The 25833-nt window shown below is 44.4% G+C and overlaps 1 protein-coding gene and 1 long non-coding RNA gene across 11 annotated transcripts in view; one reads left to right on the top strand and one right to left on the bottom strand.

Moving 5' to 3' along the window:
• The window catches only part of LOC308585227, a 40236-nt gene extending 15470 nt beyond the window's left edge, over positions 1 to 24766 (bottom strand). Inside the window, exon 1 of the long non-coding RNA XR_014007172.1 lies at positions 24705 to 24766. This is a non-coding gene — a long non-coding RNA (uncharacterized lncRNA). The remainder of the gene's footprint in view (positions 1 to 24704) is intronic.
• A 389-nt stretch (positions 24767 to 25155) lies between these two features.
• Positions 25156 to 25833, top strand: part of ATP11B (ATPase phospholipid transporting 11B (putative)) — an 89734-nt gene continuing 89056 nt past the window's right edge. For 9 of the 10 annotated variants that reach the window (XM_081190031.1, XM_081190029.1, XM_081190026.1 and 6 more), the window contains exon 1: positions 25156 to 25311. In XM_081190031.1, coding sequence (XP_081046157.1) covers positions 25285 to 25311 — 27 coding nt within the window. In that variant the 5' untranslated portion in view covers positions 25156 to 25284. The remainder of the gene's footprint in view (positions 25312 to 25833) is intronic. The other variant, XM_081190027.1, reaches the window with a different exon arrangement.

Below are 25833 nucleotides of genomic sequence, written 5' to 3'. Positions count from 1 at the left end.
ACACAAGTCATCCAGGCAAGCTTTGATCTTCCTGAGATCCCTTGGTGACCCAGCCTCCAATGCAAGAGCTCCATATCTAACAGCACCATGTCTCTGCACTAGGGATGCAGGAAAAACTCTATTCATTTAAAGCCGAATCTTGCCAATTTGCACATTCCAAAACACTATGCAAACCAAAACACAGCTATCCGTATCTATCCAAATTTTGCAACGCAGTTCTCCAACCAATGTTTACAAAAATGCAAATGTTGGGGGGAAAGGGTGCATAAGAGTGAAGATTTTAGTGAAAACGGCATATAGGAATGCATTGTAAAAAGGGGAAGTCGTTTGCAAGAATGTGTACATTAGTCAAAGCTGTGTATAAAAGTGTTCATTGGGAAAAGTTCACACTAACATGCTGATGAGTTTTCATGAGGATTTTTTTAAAAAAACACCTCCATAAGTTGCTGCAAAATACGGAGAACTGGGAAATGGAGAGAACCAAAATGGGTGCATTCCTACTCTGCACAGAAACATAGTGGATGACTACATAGCTTCCAGTCGTGTAGTGAAGCAGAAACACTCCAGGGACAAAGCACGAATGCTTATATCACAGACACGGCCGTCTTTAGCATATGTGCAAAGATCCACCCAGTGCCCCCAAATTTAGTTTAGCCGCCCCAAAATTAACTTTTATTGAGCTTTTTTGTGGGGGGGAAGCCAAAGTTGTTGAGCTTTTTTTTTTTGGGGGGAATCACTCACCTGTAACAACGACGATTTTTATTTTTGTTTCCTGACTCGGTAGGAATATTTGATGCTACGGAGTAACAGAGCGATGGTGGTGGTGGGCGGGGACTTTCAATCCATTGCTTTTCACTGCCGCCAATCGAGAGGGACCGGTATACAGTAGGTATACATTTGGTGCCCCCCAGAATTCGGTGCCTGGGTGCCCGCACCCCTTGCACCCCCAGATAAAGATGGCCCTGATCACAGAAAGGCGAATGATGTCATTTCTTGGGATGCAGTTTGTCAATCCTCCACATACCCAATTACTGTACTGTAATGAGTTTTCTCAGAGGGGAACACACTGTATATACTAAGCAAAGGAATGGGTAGTATGCATGGCTGCCATTATTTTTGGGGGGTGTGATGACCTGGGACTCGGACTCAGACTCTGAACCAGAGGAGACCCAGTCTGCACTGGATCCTTTGCCTCAGGTGGCATCTGAACTAGGTCTATGGTCTGATCCTGAAGAGTCCCAGTCTGCACAGGTTCCCCTGCAACAAGCACCAGCTGGGCCGAGTCAGGGGCCTGAGCCTGCCCTGGCTCCAGATGCGGGGATTACCTTGTTGCCTTCAGCTGGGCCTTCACTTACAGCTGCTCCACTACCGGTTTGGTCAGGGGAGGCTGAGGCGGCCTCTGGGTCTAGTAACCCACCGACATCTCCGGAGCTGCAAAGACTAAGGCCTGAGAGAAGGAGAGACCTGGGTACTCGCAGGGGGAGTGCTCGCCTTTGGGCAAAACAGGGAGGTGAGTCTCTGGGGGATCAGGACCGGCCGCTACCCCGACAAAGATAAAAGGCTGTCGAACCCCGCTCCAGGTTGCGGGAGCAACATTGCTATATGCTAGATCCTGCCTGAGATCCCGTACCTGTCCTTGCCTGGTTTCCTGCCTCATGTCCTTCCTTGGCCCTGTCGGACTGACTCCCAGTGGAACCTTTGGATTCTGGACCGGACCTGGAACGTGTTTCACGGGTTACCCCCGGGCCCAGCACTGGTGGATCCTCTATTATGACCAAGTAAAATGTCACAAAATAGCAAGCAGGCTGGTTTAGACTGAGTATTGAAGCAGTGTTAGGCAATGTGTTGAAGCCGTCAGGTCTGTGTGGGTCAAAAAATAATAATAAATCATTTTGCTGTATAGCCTGAGAAGGAATATGGCTGGTTTGTTTGTTTTTTGGCAAAAAAAAAAAAAGTCTCAAGAAGTACAGTAGTGGTGCTCGCCCTGTGGAACTCCCTCCCATCAGATGTCAAAGTGATAAACAACTACCTGACATTCAGAAGACATCTGAAGGCAGACCTGTTTAGGGAAGTTTTAATGTGTGACATTTTAGTGTATTTTTGGACTCTGTGGAAGCCACCCAGAGTGGCTGGGGAAACCCAGCCAGTGGGCGGGGTACTAATAATAATAATAATAATAATAATAATAATAATAATACAGTTTAGCCAAACAATATGTGGTGGCAGTAGTGGGGTACATGGTGGGATGGATGGGCTGCTGTCTTGCTGTCTTGCTGTCTTGGGCTCCTTTGGGAGGAAAGGCAGGATATAAATTTAATAATGAATAGATTAAGATTCTCCTGGGCATGGTCGGCCAATTGGTGCTAAAGAAGGATAGAACTTTTTTTATGTACGCTACAACAGCAGCAAGAATACTTATTGCAAAGTATTGGAAGACACAAGACCTACCCACTTTGGAAGAATGGCAGATGAAGCTGATTGACTGTATGGGACTGGCAGAAATGACTGGCAGAATCCGTGACCAGGGAGAAGAGTCGGCAGAAGAAGACTGGAAAAAATTTAAGGACTATCTACAAAAATATTGTAAAATTAAGGAATGTTGAATGATGTTGGATTGAACTTAAGGGGTTTCAAGCTGTAATTATGATAAAATGACTTTCTTTTTGTAAGTAAGAATTTAAAGCTACAACAATTTAAGAGGTTGAGATAAGGATTTGCTGTATAAACAACTCAAACTGGGTATACAAGAAGGGGAGGTACGAGGAGGTCGGGGAAATAAGTTACAAGAAAATAAGTTGTGAAACTTATGTGTTTTTAATATTTTTATGTTTGTTTTTTCTTTTTGTTTGTTAAAAATTGGAAACTTTAATAAATATCTTTTTAAAAAAAAAAGATTAAGAGTGCCGACACTCCAGAATTGCCCACGGTGCCATTGGTCCCCATCCAAGGGTCTCTGCAATATACAGATCCTTCTCCTCTGCATTCTGCACATGGCTCACACGTCCCGACTGCAGACATTTATCTAGCAATTATCTGTCTTTAGCAATGCCCTGGTGGCTTCTCCCTCTAACACCCACAAATCCCCCACCCCCTCTGCCCCCCAAGAAACAAATCTGGCCATGGAAATGAAAGTGCCCTGGGCAATTCACAAATGGGAGAAGAGCTTTTTAGCTTAAGAGCAGCAGCAGCAGCAGGCCTAGATGGAGCAAGGGAGATGCCTGGGAAGGGATTAAGATTAGCATTGCTTATGCACTTATGTAATATTTGGCCTAAATTTGACTTCCGAGCAACACCAATTCATTATCCAGCATGTGCGGCCACAGCAATTGCTGCAGGGCAATATTTGCAGAAATCGGATACTTCCGCCGCCCCGCCCTCAAGAGGTCCGTTTGTGTTTCTGGGAGGAACGTAGTTATGTCGGTGCTAAAAATTAGCCCAGAATTGGCTTTTGTAACTGCTGTTAATGCTCTCTTTGTTCATTTAAAGCTTGTACAGATGTCACGCGGAGGTTGAGGGGGGGGGAGGTTGGAGGGGAGAGAGCAGGGCGCTTTCACTTGGAGCTGTTCTGCTGCATGACATGAGATGGAGACCTCTTCCTCCCGGGTGAACCTGTTGCAGAAAACCTAATGTTGAACCCACATTTCAGTGATGCTCAAATGAACTTCTCCACACCTTTCAGCTAGAACTTCAATTGCTGTGTGTGAAACTCTGCAGCGTACGATGCCACTAATATCAAGAGTCACACCACATATTTAAAGCACTCTTATATCACTTTAACAGTCATGGCTCCCCCCTCCAAAAGAATCTTGGGAACCGTTGTTTGCAAAGGATGTTGGGAATTGTAGTTCTATGAGTGGCGTCTCCTGACAACTCTCAGAATCCTTAACGACCTACAGTTCCCATGATTTTGGTGGGGGAAGCAACAACTGTCAAAGTGGTGTGGTTGGTTCGTTGACAACCGGAGACAATGGAGGACCGCACCTTTTGGGGATGAAGTCAAACTGTTGGAAGCGCCTGCAGTGGCTGGAGAGAGCGATATGGGAGAGACATGTTTTGTTGCAGCTGGGGCAGACAAAGGCATCTGGTTGTCCTGCTGCAAATGCGCCATGGTGTTTCTTCTCACTGCTCTCCACCCAGCAGAGGCGGATTTATAGGAGTGAGTCTGCTTCGGCTACACTGAGCAGGGAGCCTCAGGGAAGCCCCAACTGTGATTTAGAAAGGACTCAAAAACCAAGAGGATACTTTATAAAAGAATGGGGGAAAGGTTACATATTTAGGAGACCACTGTAAGCAGATGGAAACAAGGGCAGGATTTTGACTCACTTGTAGTGTAAAAATTATTATGGACAATATGGTTTGATATAAAAAACGGAGTACGGATGAATATGCAGTTGTAGATGTTTAAAATGAGACCCCGTGGAGGGGATGTCTTGAGATTTGGAGAATCTCTGTATACCGATATAATAATAATAATAATAATAATAATAATAATAATAATAATAATAATAATAATAATAATTTTTCTTTATACCCCGCCCTGCCCAGTTCAGGGCGGCTAACACCAATAAAATTTCAGTAAAAACATAAAAATAAAAAATAAAAAGAACAATTTAAAATACAAGTTAAATGCAATTTAAAATGCAGCCTCATTTTAAAAGTCAAAACCATAAAGGCGAGGGAAACATAAGGGTCAGACCAAAGGCCAGGCAGAACAGCTCTGTTTTGCAGGCCCTGCAGAAAGATGTCAAGTCCCACAGAGCCCTAGTCTCTTGTGACAGAGCGTTCCACCAAGTTGGGGCCAGTACTGAAAAGGCCCTGGCCCAAGTTAAGACCAACCTAACCACCTTGTGACTTGGGACCTCCAAAATGTTGTCAATATGTTTTTACTCGCTTGTGTTTATTTGTACTTTGTATTTGTAAAACCAATAAAAATGATTACATAATAGAAAGGAGCGTGAGAAGTGGAGGGGTGCTGGATTTTGGCGTCCCAAGCAGTCATTCCTCCTCTGGTCTCTGCTATACATGCAGGGCCTGACTGTCTGTCTCCAGGCACTGCAGTCGTCTGCAAGGATGGGTGTTGGACGTTGCCAGCCTTCATGTCACGTTTGTAGCGCAGAGTAATGGAGAAGGTGTGTGTGTGTGTGTGTGTGTGTGTGTGTGTGTGTCTGTATTGAATCTTCCAACATCCAGCTTCATCAGGTCTCCTGAGTTCGAGTTCTAGAGAGAGGGAGAAAAACTTTTTTCTATCCACTTTCTCTACACGAAAATCTTTTGCCTATGCTTTCTCCTCAACAAATAAACAACCACTGTCAAGATTTCTGGGCCCCATTAATCAGAATTGGCTTTCTTTATTGGCTTTGAAACGTCAAAAACAAAAGAGACAATGTGCATGATTGATGCAGGGCGAAATTAAACAGCACATTAGCAGCAATGCATTGGCATCGGGCTGGCTCACAAAAACAACACAAACAACCCACTCAGCGAACAGGTCAATGAGCACAATGCAGCTGCAATCACAGAGGAGGAAAATCGATCTTAATAGCTACAAATGGCACACATTTTAATTAAGCGCCGCACAAAGCGATCATCATGCAATGAAGCAAATGAAGCGATGTAAGGCTTACTACCCTCTCGTCTAGGAATGGCCTCTCTTCCTGCGAAGCATATATTTCATTACCTTGTCTGTTCCACTCAAGCGACTATTCCTTTGTGTGTAGGTAAACAGATTGAACGGGACACGGGTGGCACTGTGGGTAAAACCTCAGCGCCTAGGACTTGCCGATCGCATGGTCGGCGGTTCGAATCCCTGCGGCGGGGTGCGCTCCCGTCGTTCGGTCCCAGCGCCTGCCAACCTAGCAGTTCGAAAGCACCCCCGGGTGCAAGTAGATAAATAGGGACCGCTTACCAGCGGGAAGGTAAACGCGGCGTTTTCGTGTGCTGCGCTGGCTCGCCAGATGCAGCTTGTCACGCTGGCCACGTGACCCAGAAGTGTCTGCGGACAGCGCTGGCTCCCGGCCTATAGAGTGAGATGAGCGCACAACCCTAGAGTCTGGCAAGACTGGCCCGTACAGGCAGGGGTACCTTTACCTTTAAACAGATTGAATTTTTCAACTGTATAGAATTGGTGGTGTCAGTCGATGGATACCCCATATAAGATTTGATCTCAGAACATGGTCCAAAGCTGGGATCGTCAATGTGGCACCTGTGGGCACCACATTCCCTCAAGCACTTCCCCTTCTTTGGTTCCCTCAATTTTTAAAAAATACCGTATTTTTTGCTCTATAAGACTCACTTTTCCCCTCCTAAAAAGTAAGGGGAAATGTGTGTGCGTCTTATGGAGTGAATGCAGGCTGTGCAGCTGTCCCAGAAGCCAGAACAGCAAGAGGGATTGCTGCTTTCACTGCGCAGCGATCCCTTTTGCTGTTCAGGCTTCTGAGATTCAGAATATATTTTTTTCTTGTTTTCCTCCTCCAAAAACTAGGTGCGTCTTGTGGTCTGGTGCGTCTTATAGAGCGAAAAATATGGTAATTTTTGGCAGAGGTATGGTTCAACTCATCCCTTCGGAATTTTTTTACTGGTAACCAGGGTTCCATGTGGCTGTGTTCATCCACAGGAAACTAATGATTGGCCTGCCAAGATGAGCGCTCCAACTGATTGGCCTGTGAGTGCTCCGACTGGAGAACAGCCTTACCAAAGGCATCATGGACTTTGAAGACGTTCAAACTCAGGACAAAAGGGAGAAACGAGCTAAGAGGAAGGCACGTTTTGCAAATCCTCACCGTGATCAACTCCTGCCCAGAAACCTATGTCCCCACTGTGGAAGGATGTGGGGATCCAAAATTGGCCTCCACAGTCACTTACAGACACAACTGTTAAGACCATATTCATGGAAGACAATCTTGGCTATGAGTGATCGCCAAAGAAGGAAATGATAATATATTTTCTGTGTTTGTTCATCTATAGGAAACTAATGATTGGCCTGCCAAGACCCATAAATGAATGTTTGCTTAAGATATAAATAGTTAACTTAAGGCATTCTTATTCCCCAGATATTCAATTACTAGGCAGGAACACCGGTTACACAGAGTCAACAGCTGATTTCCCATCATAAGGCCCAGTATCTAAATATACATGTTGATTATGACTCAGAGCTTTCAGTATTTAGAGGAAAAGCAAAAGTAAACTCTGAGATAATGAGTGGAGTGCTTAAAAAGAAGAATGGTTTGTCTAGTTCAATGTTGCCTGCAGTAAACAAAAATGATTTAGGAGGACAAAACATTAGGACTCTGTTATCTGGGATCTGAAGCCATGAAAACAGAATGGGACTAGCTTGAGTGGCTGCGAGGAATACTTCCCGTGCTACCTTTTAAATGGGTACACAGTGCATACCAGTCTTCGCTGTGTGCGCCAATTTTCATGTAACATCATTAATGCAATCAGCATTCCCCTGAACCTTTTGATATAGTAAAAAGCAAGCACCAGAGCTCATCTGAATCCAGACAATGGGGAGGGCCTGTCCCCACTGTAGACTCAAGTCTGGTCCAGGAGTCTCACGACTTGCTGTACACATGGGGAGGAAAGTGCCAATCAGTATATGCAATGTTACTGGCCACCCTAGTCTCTGCCGAGTGGTGCACAAGTGTCAAGGGTTCATAATAATTAATTTATTATTATTATTATTATTATTATTATTATTATTATTATTATTATTATTATTATTAGTGTTCTTAGCACTTAACCAGGGTTTGGTGTTAATAATAATTATATTTTTTATTATTTATGGGTGACCTGCACTGACAGACTGGTACTCAAAACCTGTAACAGTATCATTTTTTTTTGGGGGGGGGAATTATGTCTACTATTGATTACTTAGGGAAAAAGCTAGATGTTTATGGAACATGACTGAACTTCTGTTCCATAAACTTATGTGTATATTGTAAAATTTCTGTAACAACCTTTCTTCTTATTTTTTTAAATAAAAACTTCAGGTACATTATGTGGCTATGTATTGGTGACACAGCTTCTATTCAGGTAGAGGTGCCTGAAGTTGTTATCTGGTGATGTACCATATACAATAAAGCTAAAAGAAACAGTTGACAACAACACAGCCATCAACAGCAGATAAATTTTGAAACACTGCAAGGTAGACGCCCACAGCAAATACCTTCCAACTGGGAAAGCTCTTTGGAACAAAAATGTTTTCAGTTGTTTCTGGAAAGTGTAGATAGTGGGCACTTGTTGAATCTCGACAGAAATACTGTTCCACAGAACAGGGGCAAACACACTAAAAGTCTGGCAATGAGTTACTGCTATAGTGAATATCCAAAGTTTCATGAATGTTGATATTTACACCAGAAAGGTTGTCTAGTTAACTTTTTATGAATATCTGGATGGATGGAAGGATGGATCGACAGAGCTACCTTTTGTGACTGTCATACTTCCCAGTACCTCTGAATTTTTGAACATCCACAAGACGTTCTAGGATTGTCAAAACAGAATGAAATTGGGCGATCTGACTCAGACCTGTACTATTTTTTTAAAAAAACAAATAATTATATTTTATCAATAAACAAAAGAAACGAAAGAAAAAAGAGCATAAAGAAATACCGTTACCGCAGGTTGAAAGCAGTGTAAGGCTGTCCATTATCACTGAACTTGCTGTTCTAAAATGTTGTAAGAAATACATATTTTTCAATAAACCTGTTAAGCTGATTTATATATATTACTTTATAATAAGTAAGCTGAATCGTAGTTACGATCAGTGCTCTTTTTCTAGAAAAAGATGTGCCAGAATTCACCCTGATCACCTCCCTTGTTTTCTTATAATGGCAATGGCGCCCACTTGAGAGGTACTGGAACTGAGTTCCGGTGACTATCGGCTTTAAAAAAAGCCCTGGACCTAATTATCTCGATCCATTCAAATATAGTAGGAGATATGCTTCCGCCACCCACTTCTCGCACCCATTTTCTCATATATGTATCCTGGTTCTGATCCAAGTTTAGCCGAAGGTCATAGAATCTTGCAAGCAAGCCTTTGTCCAAATGAGAGATAAATAGACCTGCGCAATTCTGATCCTCTTGAACAGTTCCTGGTAGATGGTACAAACAGGAGGTTCATTCAGTTCTAGGAAAGTCAGAATGTATGGCTAGAGGGTTGAGCAAGAACTGGTGGATCACAAGTTAGACAGGTCTGGCCTGTGTAAACACTGGGTCTTGTGATGGGAAACCAGCTGCTTATTTTCCATGTAATTGATGCTCCTGTTCAGTAATTGGATGCCTGGGGAACAAGAATGCATTAAGACTGTATCTCTTGGGTGAACTTTTTCACGCATATCTCATAATACCATCACTATTTTTCTATAGAGCCAACAACTGTTTTGCGTGGGGGTTACATTCCTGACACCCAGGCCCGTTGGAAGAGTGCACATAAGCCTGCCCCCCCCCCTTTTCCAGCCACTTCTAGGTTGCGGCAATGTGCGTGTGTGCAGTTGTTTACATATTGAACACGCGCAAAACAGTCATTGCCCGCATCTCATATACATCAGCTCCATCTGGTACACAGGCTGAGACCCTACCTGCCCGCAGACTGCCTCGCCAGAGTGGTGCATGCTCTAGTTATCTCTTGCTTGGACTACTGCAATGTGCTCTATGTGGGGTTACCTTTGAAGGTGACCCGGAAACTACAACTAATCCAGAATGCGGCAGCTAGACTGGGGACTGGGAGCGGCCACTGAGACCATATAACCACCGGTCTTGAAAGACCTACATTGGCTCCCAGTACATTTCCGAGCACAATTCAAAGTGTTGGCGCTGACCTTTAAACGGCCTCGGTCCAGTATACCTGAAGGAGCGTCTCCACCCCCATCATTCTACCTGGACACTGAGGTCCAGCGCCGAGGGCCTTCTGGTGGTTCCCTCACTGCGAGAAGCCAAGTTACAGGGAACCAGGCAGAAGGCCTTCTTGGTAGTGGCACCCGCCCTGTGGAACGCCCTTCCACCAGATGTCAAAGAGAAAAACAACTATCTGACTTTTAGAAGACATCTGAAGACAGCCCTGTTTAGGGAAACTTTTAATGTTTAATAGTATTTTAGTGTTCTGTTGGAAGCCACCCAGAGTGGCTGGGGAAACCCAGCCAGATGGGTGGGGTATAAATAATAATTTATTTATTATTATTATTAGTTTATATGAGACTTTTTTTTAAAAAAAAAGCAACAGTTTTCATTATGATTACAAATAAAGTTACAGTTATATCATCCATGTCGTCCAATGCAGGTCACAATTACGAAGGCTAACTTACGTTATGTCTGGAAAAGCTACAGACTACTAATTTGTGTAAGTCACTTTGAATTTCATTTTTTGAAGAAAGTAACTTCTTGTGTAAAGAAGGCTGGATGAGTAGGTACATTTGGAGAGGGCCATAATTCAGTGGAGGGGCACAAACTTTACATGCAAATAGTCCAGAGGTCCAATCCCTGGTGTCTCCCAAAAGGGCTGAGAAAGCTCCCTGAAGAGCGGCTGCCAGTCAGTGTAGACATTACTCAGGTATTTGGACTCAGTATAAGGCTTCCTCTGTTCCTATGTTACCTACCTACAGGCAGTTTAAAGTAACCTCAAAATAAGACCCATATTTCAACTTTTTCTCAGTTAATTCCTTGAGCTTACAAAAGCATGTCTATTCAACAAACGTTTCCACTGCAGCAAGACAGTAACTGCATACATCTCCCCTCTGGTCGCATGAGCATCATATTCTGGATTATTACAAATACAACCAAGTTCTTCTTTTTTTCTGAAATCATATGACATATAGCAAAAAACACACACCAATCATTTTATGGGGGAAGAGAAGACCATGCTTCTGATGTCTCTCTTCCTGCAACAAAAAATTGTGAGTTTTTCTGTCACCAGTACTTGGAGCCTCTTTTTCAGCTGCTGCATTTACTCTAACTACATCTGAGTCTCCATTCATTAAAAAGCCATTTTAAAGGCACACACACACACACACTGCCTTAGTGTTGATGCATATGGCTTTATCTAGAGGTACGCTACCAGAGTTAAGATGCATCGTCCCAATCAGATATTTGAGAGCCTGTGTAGTCTCAAGTAGCTCAGCGGCGTAGCGTGAGTTGTCAGCACCCGGGGCAACGCAAGTAATTTGCGCCCCCTAACCCGGGGCAAGGCACGTAATTTGCGCCCCCCCTAACCCCTAACCTGCGAGTTGCCGCTGGCGCTGCCGCCCAAACGACGCCGCTTGCCCGGAGGAGGAGGGGGGCAGAGAGGCGAGGAAAATGCAACGGCCCAGCAGCTGCAGCAGCAGCGGCGGAGGCGGGGCTGTGAGGAGGGGCTGCCTGGCGCGTCCTCCGCGGCGAGCGCTGAGAGCCGCTGCCTGCCGGGCGCCTTCAGCCGGGACTCGCGCACAGCTCGTCGGTTCCGCGAGACATGCGGCTCTGCTACAGCCTGCGCCCGAGGCTCTTCGGCGACTCCGGAGGCAGCGAGCGCGCCCCCCCCCCCAGATGTTGCGCCCGGTGCGGCTTGCCCCCCTGGCACCCCCCACGCTACGCCACTGAAGTAGCTATATAGAATCATAGAATCATAGAGTTGGAAGAGACCACAAGGGCCATCGAGTCCAACCCCCTGCCAAGCAGGAAACACCATCAGAGCACTCCTGACATATGGTTGTCAAGCCTCTGCTTAAAGACCTCCAAAGTAGGAGACTCCACCACACTCCTTGGCAGCAAATTCTACTGTCGAACAGCTCTTACTGTCAGGAAGTTCTTCCTAATGTTTAGGTGGAATCTTCTTTCTTGTAGTTTGGATCCATTGCTCCGTGTCCGCTTCTCTGGAGCAGCAGAAATCAACCTTTCTCCCTCCTCTATGTGACATCCTTTTATATATTTGAACATGGCTATCATATCACCCCTTAACCTCCTCTTCTCCAGGCTAAACATGCCCAGCTCCCTTAGCCGTTCCTCATAAGGCATCGTTTCCAGGCCTTTGTCACACTAGTCCTGAGAAGGAGCCAGAACCCATCAGCAATCAGCTCCATGAGCGACAGGGAGCCCCAGCTGATGAAGGGTCTCTCTACCCCAGCTAAAAGAGTCAAGGCAAGTTAAGCAGCAGAGCGAGGAAGCCTCTTTGCTCTTTGGCCTAAACACAACCTAAGTTCCTCAATAAAGAAAAGAAAAAAAGTTATGCAGGTAGAAAGCGCTTTCCAGTGTTTTGCACTGTCTGTCACACGTACAAGTATCTGCTTTCTGGACAAAAGTTGTGGGTGTATCTTGGTGTCAGGTCTGTGTGTGTGCAGGAGCCAGGCCCTGTGACCAATAGGACTTTGCAGGACTGGGACCTTCCTAAGTTTGTTCTGAAGAGGCAAGGCACGGCCTCACAGGTGAGGCCAATTGGTAACTCACAGCATCTGATGGCAAGAGCTGGGAAGGGATATAAGGTCAGCATTTCCCTTCGGCTCTTTGCCACAGCAACACACTTCCTGCCTTGCTGTGTTTGGCTTCTTGCTTCCTGATCCTTGAACCTCAGCTTCTTGACTCCTTGCTTCTTGATCCTCGGACCCTTGACTTCGTGACTCCTTGCTTCCTCGGACCCTTGGCTTCTTGACTCCCGGCTCTCTGACCCTCAGACTCTTGGCTCCTGACTCCTGGCTTCTGGACCCCCGTTCCTGCTCCCACCCTGCCATCTTACCCCCGGTCCTGACGTCCCCTGCCGGGAATTTGATCGCCCGTGAACCGGGATGTGACACTTGGATACAATGACCTTCTGGCCCTGAGTGGAGATGTTCGTCCATTGAAGCCATGGTGGTCAACCTGGAGAAGCTGAGCAAGGAAGAGTGGTTGGTGGATGAGGACTTCAGGGATGTTATAGCTGTGTGTTCCACTCCTTGCTGTCATGGCAAATGGGGGTTAAAGCAGGGAATGAGGTGGTCACTCTGAGGAAGGGGGAAGTGATCCCTTAGAAGGGGCCCATTCCTTGGGTGATGAGCAGTTATCCTCTCATGCAAAGCATATTCCTCCAGAAGGGACACAGCTGGCGCTGTGGTCTAAACCACTGAGCCGTTTGGGCTTGCCAATCAGAAGGTCGGAGGTTCGAATCTGTGCAATGGAGTGAGCTCCCTTTGCTCTGTCCCAGCTTCTGCCAACATAGCTGTTCGAAAGCACACCAGTGCAAGTAGATAAATAGGTGGTGAGGAAGGTAAATGGCATATCCGTGCACACTGGCATTCGTCACAATGTTATATTGTGCCAGAAGCAGTCTAGTCATGCGGACACATGATCCGAAAAAGCTGTCTGTGGACAAACGCAGGCTCCTTTGGCCTGAAAAGTGAGATGAGCGCCATACCCCACAGTTGCCTTTGACTGGACTTAACCGTCCAGGTGTCCTGGAAGTGACTTGAGGGGACCTTCAAGTTAAGTAGTTTGTCATATGGAATTGGTGTTAAAGATAAAAAGTCAGGAAAACCCCTAAGCATGTCCATGCCCTTGGGCACGCCTGGACTATCCTGGCCACTGCCCTCAACTTACAATGAAGCCATTAACTTTATTTGATCCTAGCACTGCTTACCAAATAAAACCTTTAAAAATAGTTTTGCAAATCTTATTTTTGATGTTTATAAGGTGCTTTCATTCACAATACATTACAATGAACATCTGCAGATGGGTGTGGCAGGGAGACTTCTTTAGCCAGGCTGACAGAATGCAGCTTTTATGGCCAAAGTATAAGAAGCAATGGTTGTCCTATTGGGAGAGAGCCTGACTTCTGCCTCAGATTCCATTGTATCTGAAAGGCAAGCATAAGAATGCTGATCGGATCGGTTAAAATCTTTGGCCAGGAATTTTTCCAAAGGTTGCGTGTCTGGGCAAAGTGCCACTGCTATGAAGTCATTCTGATGTTTTAGAAGTTGACTGATCTCCCAGGATCAATAGTTCTGATTGTAATACCATCTGAAATTCAACTCTGCAGCATGTTGTGAGCAAAATGAAATGTTGCCTTCTACAAACATAAATGTGTCCCAAAGATGGCAATTACTGTTTGCTTAGGTAAAAGTTATTTTAAAACAATAAAACGTGCGAGTTTAAACTTTATTTCATTTTGCTACACATGTACACAGTGGATGTAATTCTGATGCACTGGACTGGAGGACTTTGCTATTGAGATAAATAACAGATGGGTTATGCCCTGTATGTACCTAGTATAGTCTTCAATTCTTATTGCTTAAACTTCAATAATTAAAGCATCAGCCAAACTTCTCTTCAAGGGCTATAAAGCCCAGGGCAGCTAATACTTGCATGGCCACTTTTAGGTCTGTCTGATTTACATATTAGGTTTTTTTTTTAAGGTACACACTTAAGGCATTTTAAGTGCACACTTGAAGAAATGTGAACATGGATAAAAATTCACGAACGAAAACATCATCATGAAGCCAACACTGGCTGCAGCTCTGTGTCTACTGCATTCTCAGTGGGATAGCCAGATTTATCCTGTATTGTGTGTGAAAAATCCATACTAGAAGCACAAACAAGACAATGCAGTGCCACTACTGCAAACCAAATTAGAATTCAACCATTGCTCCTAAGGGCACTTCAGCTTACAATATTCAAAATCTTTAAAACTTGACTTTTCTTTAATAATAATAATTTATTATTTATACCCCACCCATCTGGCTGGGTTTCCCTACCCGCCTATCCTTGTCTCCTCCCTACTTTAGCTTAGCCTCCCATCTCCCATTTCCAATTTCCATCTCCTTACCTTCATTACTGTCCTCAGGGTTCATGCATGCAGACCAGGGTTGGGAAACCCATAGTCCTCCAAATGTTGTTTAGACTCCAGCCCCCATCTGCTCCAGCTAGTGTTGCCAATGGCCAAAGATGATGGTAGTTTTATTCCAGCAACACCCAGAAGCTCATAGGTTCCCCATCCCTGCTTTAGACTATAGCTCCCATCAGGCCTGGCCAGAATGGTGAAATGTCAGGGATGATGATAGCCCAACAGAAGGTGAAGGGGCACAGGTTTCCCATCCCAGTGTAAAGGCAGGAACAGTATCATCATTGTTCTATGTACAGGCCCTTAATAAATATTAAATAGTAGTTATGATGATGATGATTTTATTAAATGTGCATCTATTAACTTTCCAGTTTGCAACCACAAACCTTTCCGGTCTGTCTTGTAATATTCCTTAAATTTTATTTTTCAGTTCAGCTTGCCTAAGACCTTTCATTCCCTGACAAATTTATAGGGCACTATCAAATTAAAAAATGAGAAATAGAATAGAAATGCCATATAAAACATCAAAAGGAGGAGGGGGAGGAGCCAAAAATCAACTATAAAATCCAGCAGAGCTATAAAGCAATACTAAAGCCAGGCATAAAACATGCTGGAAATCTTGGGCAAATAGCATATTAAATCTTGCAATGTGCTAGGAGAAGTTGCCGCTCCCCAAAGCACAAACATTAAACATGCCTACCAACAGTTCTGTATGGTTCACCCTCTTCCTTATAGCTTTAGATTGTCAGCTCTAGTGGCGTTTGCCATGGCTGATCCGGAAGGATGTTCTGCAGCAGTTGCTACGAACTGTGCTGCAGCCCCGGACATGACCCACTCTTAGGCCAACAATGGTCATATCCTGAAGATTTCAAACAGTTGCCAGATAAGGCAATCAGTTAGGAATAAAAAGTTATCACAGCAAATGCTCTTAGAACAGAATGCTGAATTTTTATTTAACTCTTTTAATATAGCCTTTGCTGTATTAAAGCAAAGTCCTTGCCACAACTACTGAAATTTCTTTGCTGCCCCCTCCCAACTGTAAATCACATCCTGGTAGTGAGGCAACGTAAAGATAAAAGGCACATCACATTGTCATATAGTGAAATATGGGGTTGGAGGGGGACAGGATTTTGTGTGGGTGTGTTTTGCAGTAATAATCTTAGTCTGTGCTGGATGCCAGTATGTGACTCCTCTCTTACACCAATTGCACTGACTGCTCTACATGGCTAAGGTCCAGAATACCTAAAGGACCATCTCTCCCATATGAACCTTCTTGTCCACTGTGATCAGAAAGGCTCGGACACATTTCCCATCACTATCAGAAGTAGCATCACGTGGGAACAAAGGAAAGAGCATAACTGATCATGGATGTGGGATTCACTGCCCTAGAAATCAGACTTGCTTGCCCCTTCTTTGTCAATGTACTGCCACCTTTTTACGCTCTTCTGTCTTAACCAGCCGTAACTTTGCATTTTGCTCTCTCCAGAAATTGCTTTGCAGTTTTTAGGTGCTCTTTATTTGGTTTACCACCCAACCATGAATTGCTATAGTGTTGGTTTTTTAATAATAATAACTAGTCTGTTAATGTTTGTTTTTAGCTTAGAGTTGGCCTACCTGAGTGTTTCATTATTTATTTATGTATTGAAATATCCACAATCCACATTTCCATAAAATATATTGAAGCAGTGTAAATCCAGGCAGTATATACACAATAGAAGCAATAAAAGCACCCTTTAAAAATTAATTTAAAAAATCAGTAAATATTTATTAGAAGGACAAAGGATCCACATTCTTAAATAAATAAAATCTCAATCAAAGCCTTTTTTCATATTTATGCCTTTGAATCACAAAACTGGATGGTTTCTCATAGGTCATTATCTGGACTTCCCATCTCCCCAAACCCACCACTACCACTACTACTCTCCATTAGGGATGGACAAAGTCTTTTTTCTTCTTCTTCTCATTTTTCCAGTCTTAAGGTCAGTTAGCCACCTTTCCACATCAGTTTGCACTGGGGGGTTGGGGATGTACTTATGAAAATGTCCCACAATTTCAGTGCACATTTGCACAAGTAATTTCCCCTACTATAATGATACTATGTTCTTTCTACAAATACATGCACACTTTCCCCTTAGCAGACACATTCTTTGGCTGCAGAACTACATCACAAAATAGGGAGAAGCGTGGATTTCGAAACACTGCTGCAATTCGGTTCACATATTGCTTTGGGAAGTGCAAATTAGGCAGGTTTGTACTAAAATGTGAACGAAACCAAATTTCTCCCCCAACCCCACTTCATATCCAAGGCACAATAGATCTAAAATTCAAAGAAGGTCACTTCCAATTAAAAAGGATGGGGAAAGACCCTCTACCTGAGACACAGGAGGGCTTCTGCCTGTCAAGCATATATAAGACTGGGCTACATGGATGGTCTAAAGGGACATGGGTGGCGCTGTGGGTTAAACCACAGAGCCTAGGACTTGCTGATCAGAAGGTCGGTGGTTCAAATCCCTGCGACGGGGTGAGCTCCCATTGCTTGGTCCCTGCTCCTGCCAACCTAGAAGTTCGAAAGCACGTCAAAGTGCAAGTAGATAAATAGGTACTGCTCCAGCGGGAAGGTAAACAGCGTTTCCGTGAGCTGCTCTGGTTCACCAGAAGCGGCTTAGTCATGCTGGCCACATGACCCGGAAGCTGTACGCCGGCTCCCTCGGCCAATAAAGTGAGATGAGCACTGCAACCCCAGAGTCGGTCACGACTGGACCTAACGGTCAGGCGTCCCTTTACCTTTTTACATGGATGGTCTGGCCACGTGTGTGGCGTGTGTTTCTTTTTTGACAGCAGTCCGGCCACCTTTGCTGCATAAACTTCCAAGTAAATTCCACAATGGCTCAGTGCAGCTTATTTAATTGCCAAATAGAGCATTTTAATTTGTGCATTTTATTTCAGGTTCATTGTCCAATGTTTTATGATAAACACAGGGCAACCACAGGCTTGCTTTCACACAGTAATATCCATATAAGGATGCTTACTTATTGGTTAATGATATATTCTGAGAAAGGTATCACACTGAGGTTTGGGTAGCCCTTTTTATGCTGATTTAAAAATGATATCCAGTGCTGGACAGCACACACACATGCTTATGTTGTGTGCCCTTTCTAATTTTATATCTCCACTTTACACTGAGTCAGAGCAGTTTGCTATTTATTGTGTCAGATTCCTCAACCTTTGCCTCACATCAGTTGCTGCAGGATGAATGCTCAATAAACATTGTCTAGAAGAATCCTGTATTTACTACTAGCAAGTCTGCTTAGTCTGGAAACTGTGCAGCCTAATCCTATGGTATGATTTACTCAGCAGCCAAACTAGCAGTTTGAAAGCACGTCAAAGTGCAAGTAGATAAATAGATGGGGAGGTAAACAGTGTTTCTGTGCACTACTCTGGTTCGCCAGAAGTGGCTTAGTCATGCTGGCCACATGACCTGGAAGCTGTACGCCGGCTCCCTCGGCCAATAGAGCGAGATGAGCACCGCAACCCCAGAGTCATCCGTGACTGGACCTAATGGTAAGGGGTCCCTTTACCTTTAAACCTCACTAAGGGATTGCAGCCCAAGTCCAATTGGACAGTGCCCCTCCCTCTAAAATCAAATCAGCGGGTCTCAAGTTAGTCAAAGCACCAATACTCTCCAATTCCATTACCTTTAATGGGACGCCGAAGGAACTAAGGTCCTGTTTAAAGGTGGTAAATTCTGGAAATGCATGGCTGAATCCCAAATGTTCATATATCAGTTCAGAAGTACAGGCTAGAAATTCACATCCCCAGTGTCTACTTTTCTACATTTTTGTATGTGTTAATAGGAAAGAGCATTTAGGTCATGTGATTTTCCACACCTGAAGAACGAAGTGGTGCAGCTCAGAAATATTCTGGGTGAACTAGGCCTAATTGGTGCAGGTTTGTGGGCTGCTGTGTCATGCTCTATATCCCTAAGATAATGGACCCAAATCAGTGTAGCGTTACAGCTATGGCATTAGGACTGTACTTCAGGGATGTAACTTAAGCACGAGAGATAAATTTAATGGACTGGAATATAAATTTTAAAAAGGTACAACTTGTAATTACCCCCCTCTCTACACACACAACTCAATAGTTTTTAAGATGTTTCAGATGTTTCTCCCACTGCAGTTAAAACACTTTCTCCTCCACCAACCACCTCTGTTCTAAAATTAAGGTACTCATCACAGTAGTATGCTAACTTCAAGTTTGTAATGGCACTGGTCTCCCATAGCTTCAAAACTAGTCCCTGGAAAGTAGATTTTAAACAGGAATTACTACTTGTTTGAACAGGTCATCTGAATAGGGATTTAGGGTTTACTCAGTTTGATGCTTTGACTATGATAAAATAAATTGAACTGAGATTAAGGCATGACCCAGGTCACACAGAGATAAAGTATTTTTCTCTAATGTTCAAAATACTGCTCAAAACAACATTTTTGAAAAATAGGAAATGTACTCAATGCAAGTCCGTAGTGATTGTCTCACTCCAAGTCTCACAAGCATAGATTCATTGGCATGACACAGAAACATTTTCTTTCTTTTTTTATTATAATTGTTTCACTTTAATACATCACAAAAAAGAAATATAAAACAAACTTAAAACTCCTACTGAAGTTATTCAAATGCTGCTACAGACTTTAAACTTTATTTACTGTTTTTCAAATAAAGTTTAAAAACTTCCATTTTGAGATAAATACTTCCTTTTATTTATTTTTTATTCTTTCTGATAAATTATCTACCGTAATTCCACTCTAATCTAGAAGGGACTTTAGCACTTTTCCAATTTGTCATAATAAGTATTCTTGCTGCAACCGTAGCATAAAGAAAACATTTTCCAGTACATATACTATATTTATATTTTGGAAAGTTGTTCGCTTTCCATCTGTTCTCCATACATTGGACACCTCATAAAATATGATGGTTCCTGAAACTGAGGGTTTTTTTTACTATGTTTGAACACCACTGAATGTCATTTGGAATCAGTGTGGTGGACTAAGTCATTCCAAATTGCATGCATTTGGACACCTCTTACCAAATTTTGCATTATGGTTCCCAAGATCAAGAAGTAAGTTTATGTTTCCCTATAACTGAAAGACATGTTGACTCAAGAGAGCAGACTGAACCTTTCAAAACTGAACAGGTATGGGTGCTTCTTAAGATATTGTCACAAAAATTTGCATGGTGGTTCCTGACATAGAGATGCAGGTTTTGCTTTGGCTGCAATTAAATGCCATTTTGAATCAAGATGAATGACTAAACCTTTCAAAGCTGCACTGATTCCTAACTCACCAACTGTCAGAAATCTTTCCCAGTGTTTAATTGCTGAGTGCTCACCAAAGTAAAACAGAACAAAACCTACAACTCCCTATAGGCAGAAAACTAGCAAAGAACGGGGTGGGGTAGAGCTCTTGCTCTGAAATGTTAATATTTTACTTGCAGGATGTTATTTTAAAATTGTTTTTTACACATTGGCAGGTTGTTGTTGTTTAGTCGTTTAGTCGTGTCCGACTCTTCGTGACCCCATGGACCAGAGCACGCCAGGCACTCCTGTCCTCCACTGCCTCCCGCAGTTTGATCAAACTCATGCTGGTAGCTTCAAGAACACCATCCAACCATCTCATTCTCTGTCGTCCCCTTCTCCTTGTGCCCTCCATCTTTCCCAACATCAGGGTCTTTTCCAGGGAGTCTTCTCTTCTCATGAGGTGGCCAAAGTATTGGAGCCTCAGCTTCACGATCTGTCCTTCCAGTGAGCGCTCAGGGCTGATTTCCTTCAGAATGGAGAGGTTTGATCTCCTTGCAGTCCATGGGACTCTCAAGAGTCTCCTCCAGCACCATAATTCAAAAGCATCAATTCTTCGGCGATCAGCCTTCTTTATGGTCCAGCTCTCACTTCCATACATCACTACTGGGAAAACCATGGCTTTTACTATACGGACCTTTGTTGGCAAGGTGATGTCTCTGCTTTTTAAGATGTTGTCTAGGTTTGCCATCGCCTTTCTCCCAAGGAGCAGGCGTCTTTTAATTTCGTGACTGCTGTCACCATCTGCACTGATCATGGAGCCCAAGAAAGTAAAATCTCTCACTGCCTCCATTTCTTCCCCTTCTATTTGCCAGGAGGTGATGGGCCCAGTGGCCATGATCTTCGTTTTTTTGATGTTGAGCTTCAGACCATATTTTGCGCTCTCCTCTTTCACCCTCATTAAAAGGTTCTTTAATTCCTCTTCACTTTCTGCCATCAAGGTTGTGTCATCTGCATATCTGAGGTTGTTGATATTTCTTCCGGCAATCTTAATTCCGGCTTGGGATTCATCCAGCCCAGCCTTTCGCATGATGAATTCTGCATATGTTAAATAAGCAGGGAGACAATATACAGCCTTGCCGTACTCCTTTCCCAATTTTGAACCAATCAGTTGTTCCATATCCAGTTCTAACTGTAGCTTCTTGTCCCACATAGAGATTTCTCAGGAGACAGATGAGGTGATCAGGCACTCCCATTTCTTTAAGAGCTTGCCATAGTTTGCTGTGGTCAACACAGTCAAAGGCTTTTGCATAGTCAATGAAGCAGAAGTAGATGTCTTTCTGGAACTCTCTAGCTTTCTCCATAATCCAGCGCATGTTTGCAATTTGGTCTCTGGTTCCTCTGCCTCTTCTAAATCCAGCTTGCACTTCTGGGAGTTCTCGGTCCACATACTGCTTGAGCCTTCCTTGTAGAATTTTAAGCATAACCTTGCTAGCATGTGAAATGAGTGAAATTGTGCGGTAGTTGGAGCATTCTTTGGCACTGCCCTTCCTTGGGATTGGGATGTAGACTGATCTTCTCCAATCCTCTGGCCACTGCTGAGTTTTCCAAACTTGCTGGCATATTGAGTGTAGCACCTTAACAGCATCATCTTTTAAAATTTTAAACAGTTCAGCTGGAATACCATCACTTCCACTGGCCTTGTTATTTGCAGTGCTTTCTAAGGCCCATTTGACTTCACTCTCCAGGATGTCTGGCTCAAGGTCAGCAACCACACTACCTGGGGTGTACGAGACATCCATATCTTTCTGGTATAATTCCTCTGTGTATTCTTGCCACCTCTTCTTGATGTCTTCTGCTTCAGTTAGGTCTTTACCACTTTTGTCCTTTATTATGGTAATCTTTGTACGAAATGTTCCTTTCATATTTCCGATTTTCTTGAACAGATCTCTGGTTCTTCCCATTCTGTTGTTTTCCTCTATTTCTTTGCATTGCTCGTTTAAGTAGGCCTTCTTGTCTCTCCTTGCTATTCTTTGGAAATCTGCATTCAATTTCCTGTATCTTTCACTATCTCCCTCGCATTTTGCTTGCCTTCTCTCCCCCGCTATTTGTAAGGCCTCATTGGACAGCCACTTTGCTTTCTTGCATTTCTTTTTCATTGGGATGGTTTTAGTTGCTGCCTCCTGTATAATGTTGCGAGCCTCCACCCATAGTTCTTCAGGCACTCTGTCCAGCAAATCTAAATCCTTAAACCTGTTCCTCACTTCCACTGTGTATTCATAAGGGATTTGGTTTAGATTGTATCTTACCTGTCCAGTGGTTTTTCCTACTTTCTTCATTGGCAGGTAGGGGCATTCAAATACAACACCACCTCCTAAACTGCTGCCTGAAATACTACATACAGAAGGAAAGGGGAACCAGTGGCCCTCCAGATGTTGTTGGACTACAAATCCTATCATCCTCCAGCACTGGCCTTACAAGCTGGGGCAGGGGGCTGATGGGAGTTGTAGTACGACATCTTCTGGAGGGCCCATAAGTTTCTGCCCCCCCCCTTCTGTATGTAAAACACAGTGGTTCCTCATTTGTGGAATGCTCACCCCAGGAAGGCTCAGCTGGCACCATTATTGCATATCTTTATGTGCCTGGCAAAAACATTCCTCTATAACCAGGCCTTTAATCTCGTAACTATCTGAGACCTTTAGAAGTGGGCAGGAATTCTCTCTCCTCTTGGTTTTAATTTATCTGTGTTGGGTTGGGTTCTACTGTCTGTTTGTTTGTCTGGTCGTAAATTGCTGTGGGTTGCGCTGGGCAAGATAAAGTGACTAACAAACTCAATAAAGAATAAGACAAGCAGACCCCATGTTCCAAAAGCTCGTTACATGAAAATTTCACTTACCCAAACACAATGAATTAGTACCCAAACCTCACTATACACTCCACAGACCTGAGTGTAGCACTGTAAACAAGTAAGCAACCTTTAAAAAGCATTGCTTTTTTGTGAGTTTTCCTAGTCCGCTGTAGCCATTTTGCTAGGATCCATGTGGGAAGGAGGGAAGAGATCGGACAAATAAGAGAGCAATTTTTCCCTTGTTTTCCTTTTGCAAGGTTTCGAAGGGTTTTCCTGGGTTTTCTCATCATTCTGGGGTGTGTGTGTATGTCTCAAAATCCCATGGTTGGGAACGCATTAGAAATTTCCCCATAGGAATCATTGGGAAACCTAGACTCATCATGCGAACAATCGCCCAGCAAACAATTTCCTAGGAACACACTGTGTCCAGAGAGCAGACCCTGTGTGCAATAATACTAATAATTCTACCACATATTTGTGAGCCAGGCAACTTTCCACTAAGTGGCAAAACCTTACATAGCTGAAGGTCCCAGGTTTAATCCCTTGGAGGGCATCTCCAAGTAAGACAGGGAAAGGAACGCCCCACTCCTCCGCCTTAAAAACAAACAAACCCTGGAGAGCCGCTGCCAGTCAGTGTAGGCAGCCCTGAGCTAGGCAAACCTGACTTGGCATAGAGCAGCTGCCTAATTTTGTCTCATTCATTGCTCTGTTTCATTAAAAATTGTGCACCCCTTGACTATTAAAAAAGCAAATACAGTGGTACCTCGCAAGACGAATGCCTCGCAAGACGAAAAACGCGCAAGACGAAAGAGTTTTCCGTTTTTTGAGTCGTTCCGCAAGACGAATTTCCCTATGGGCTTGCTTCGCAAGACGAAACGTCTTGCGAGTTTGTTTCCTTTTTCTTAAAGCCGCTAAGCCGTTAATAGCCGCTAATAGCCGTGCTTCGCAAGACGAAAAAACCGCAAGACGAAGAGACTCATGGAACGGATTAATTTCGTCTTGCGAGGCACCACTGTACACACCTCAAAGTGGTTTGCGATTATTATTATTATTATTTGGGGAACTTTTTAATGTTTGATATTTTATTATGTTTTATATGTGTTTGAAGCTGCCAAGAGTGGCTGGGGCAACCCAGTCAGATGGGAGGGTTTATAAATAGTAAAAATATTATTATTATTGAGTAGGACGTCCCTATTTTCATCAGAGGAAAGGTTGGAGGCTACTGATCATGGTGCTGTTTAATAATAATTAAAAGTCAACAAAACATTTCCAACTCACACAAGATTTTTTAAAATAACAACACCACTTACCGTATTTTCCCGTGTATAAGACTAGGGTTTTTTTACCCAAAAATTAGGTTTAAAACTGGGGGTTGTCTTATACATGTGTAGTGCTGAGGTGTGTTTTCTTAACTTGGAGTCCCCCAAAATAGGGGGCCGTCTTTTACATGGGGGAGTCTTATACGCTTATCATTATCACTATTATTTTTACAGAAAAAAGACTTATTATTTTATATTTTTAAAATAATAACACATTATCATTACCATTTTTACAGAAAAACTTATTATATTAGATCTTTAAAATAACAACAATTATCTTTATTATTTCTACAGAAAACAAAACTTATTATTTTTATATTATATATTTAAAATAATAATAACAAAAACTATCATCACCATTACCATTTTTACAGAAAAACAAAACGACGGGGCGTGAGGAAAGCCCACAACCTTACTTTTAAAAACACGCCTGCGAGGAGTTTGAAAAGGCGGCGCTTGGAAGGGACTGGAATTTACCTCAGCCGCTTCTCTCCCGACCGGGCCTCTCTCCCCGCCGCGCGCTCGGCCGGGCCCCGCCCCGTTTCCCCCGGCGCGCCGTCACTTCCGCGAGGCGGGTCCCGGCGCGCGGGGAGACCCTTTTTGGTGACGGGCGCAAGGCGGCGTCGAGCGGGTGCTCGGGGATGGCGGCCGGGATGGGGCCGCGGCGTCGGCAGCGGCACCTGCGCCTCGCGCACCTCCTCCGGGCCCCCGCTGCTGCCGGCGGCGGCCGCCGGGCTTCCGCCTTGCCGCTGAAGGGAAGCGCCCGGCCCCTGCGCTGATGGGGAGCGGGAGCGGCGGTTGCGAAAGAAGACGAAGAAAAAGACGACGACGGCGGAGGAGGTGGAGGAGGAGGCGACCGCAGCAGCAGCAGCAGCAGCAGCAGCACGAGCCGTAGCAGCAGCAGCAGCAGCAGCAGCAGCAGCACCGCCAGTGCCGGACTGAGGGGCGGCGGCTTCCGTTTTTGTATTTTAAGCGGGTGGGGGGGGGGGTTCGGGAGGGGAAGCCTCGCCCGCGGAGAAGCGGGGGCTGGGAGCCACCGAAGAGGCCCGTCGAGGGGATGTGGCGGTGGATCCGGCAGCAGCTGGTAGGTGGGGCGTTGGGGTGGGGAGGGGGTCTCTCCTCAGGAAAAGGGGGCTCGCTTTTGCCCCTCCCTGAGGAAAGTGTGTATAGGGGGGTCCTCTTCAACTTTCTCTTCTCTCTTACTTCGCCCCTCCCTCTTTTTCTGTGTCACACCTGGCCCCGTTCCCAACCTTTTTTGTGGGGGGGGGGGTTCCCTGCAACTTTCTCTCTTACTTCGCCCCCTCCCTCTTTTTCTGAGGCGGGTGTCACACCTGGTCCCGTTCCCGTCCTCTTTTTTTGGGGGGGGGGTGTCTTCTCACTCCCCCTCCTCAAATAATATACTGTATTCTCTCCCCCCTCCTTCCTGCCTCCATTAGTTTCTTGCTTTCTTTCTCTCCCCGCCCGACTTGTTACTTTTCCAGTGGTGAATGGGGGGGCGGGGCTAACTACTCCCCCCCCCAATAAAACCTGCCTGCTTTCAACTTCAGCACCTGCTAAGTGGGTCCTCTTTCCGCCCACCTCACCCAGCTTTTTGCTCCCTGTTCCC

The sequence above is a fragment of the Podarcis bocagei genome (genome assembly GCF_964188305.1).
Source record: "Podarcis bocagei genome assembly, chromosome: 4".
Lineage (NCBI taxonomy): Eukaryota > Metazoa > Chordata > Lepidosauria > Squamata > Lacertidae > Podarcis > Podarcis bocagei.
This window is presented reverse-complemented; position numbering and strand designations above follow the sequence as displayed.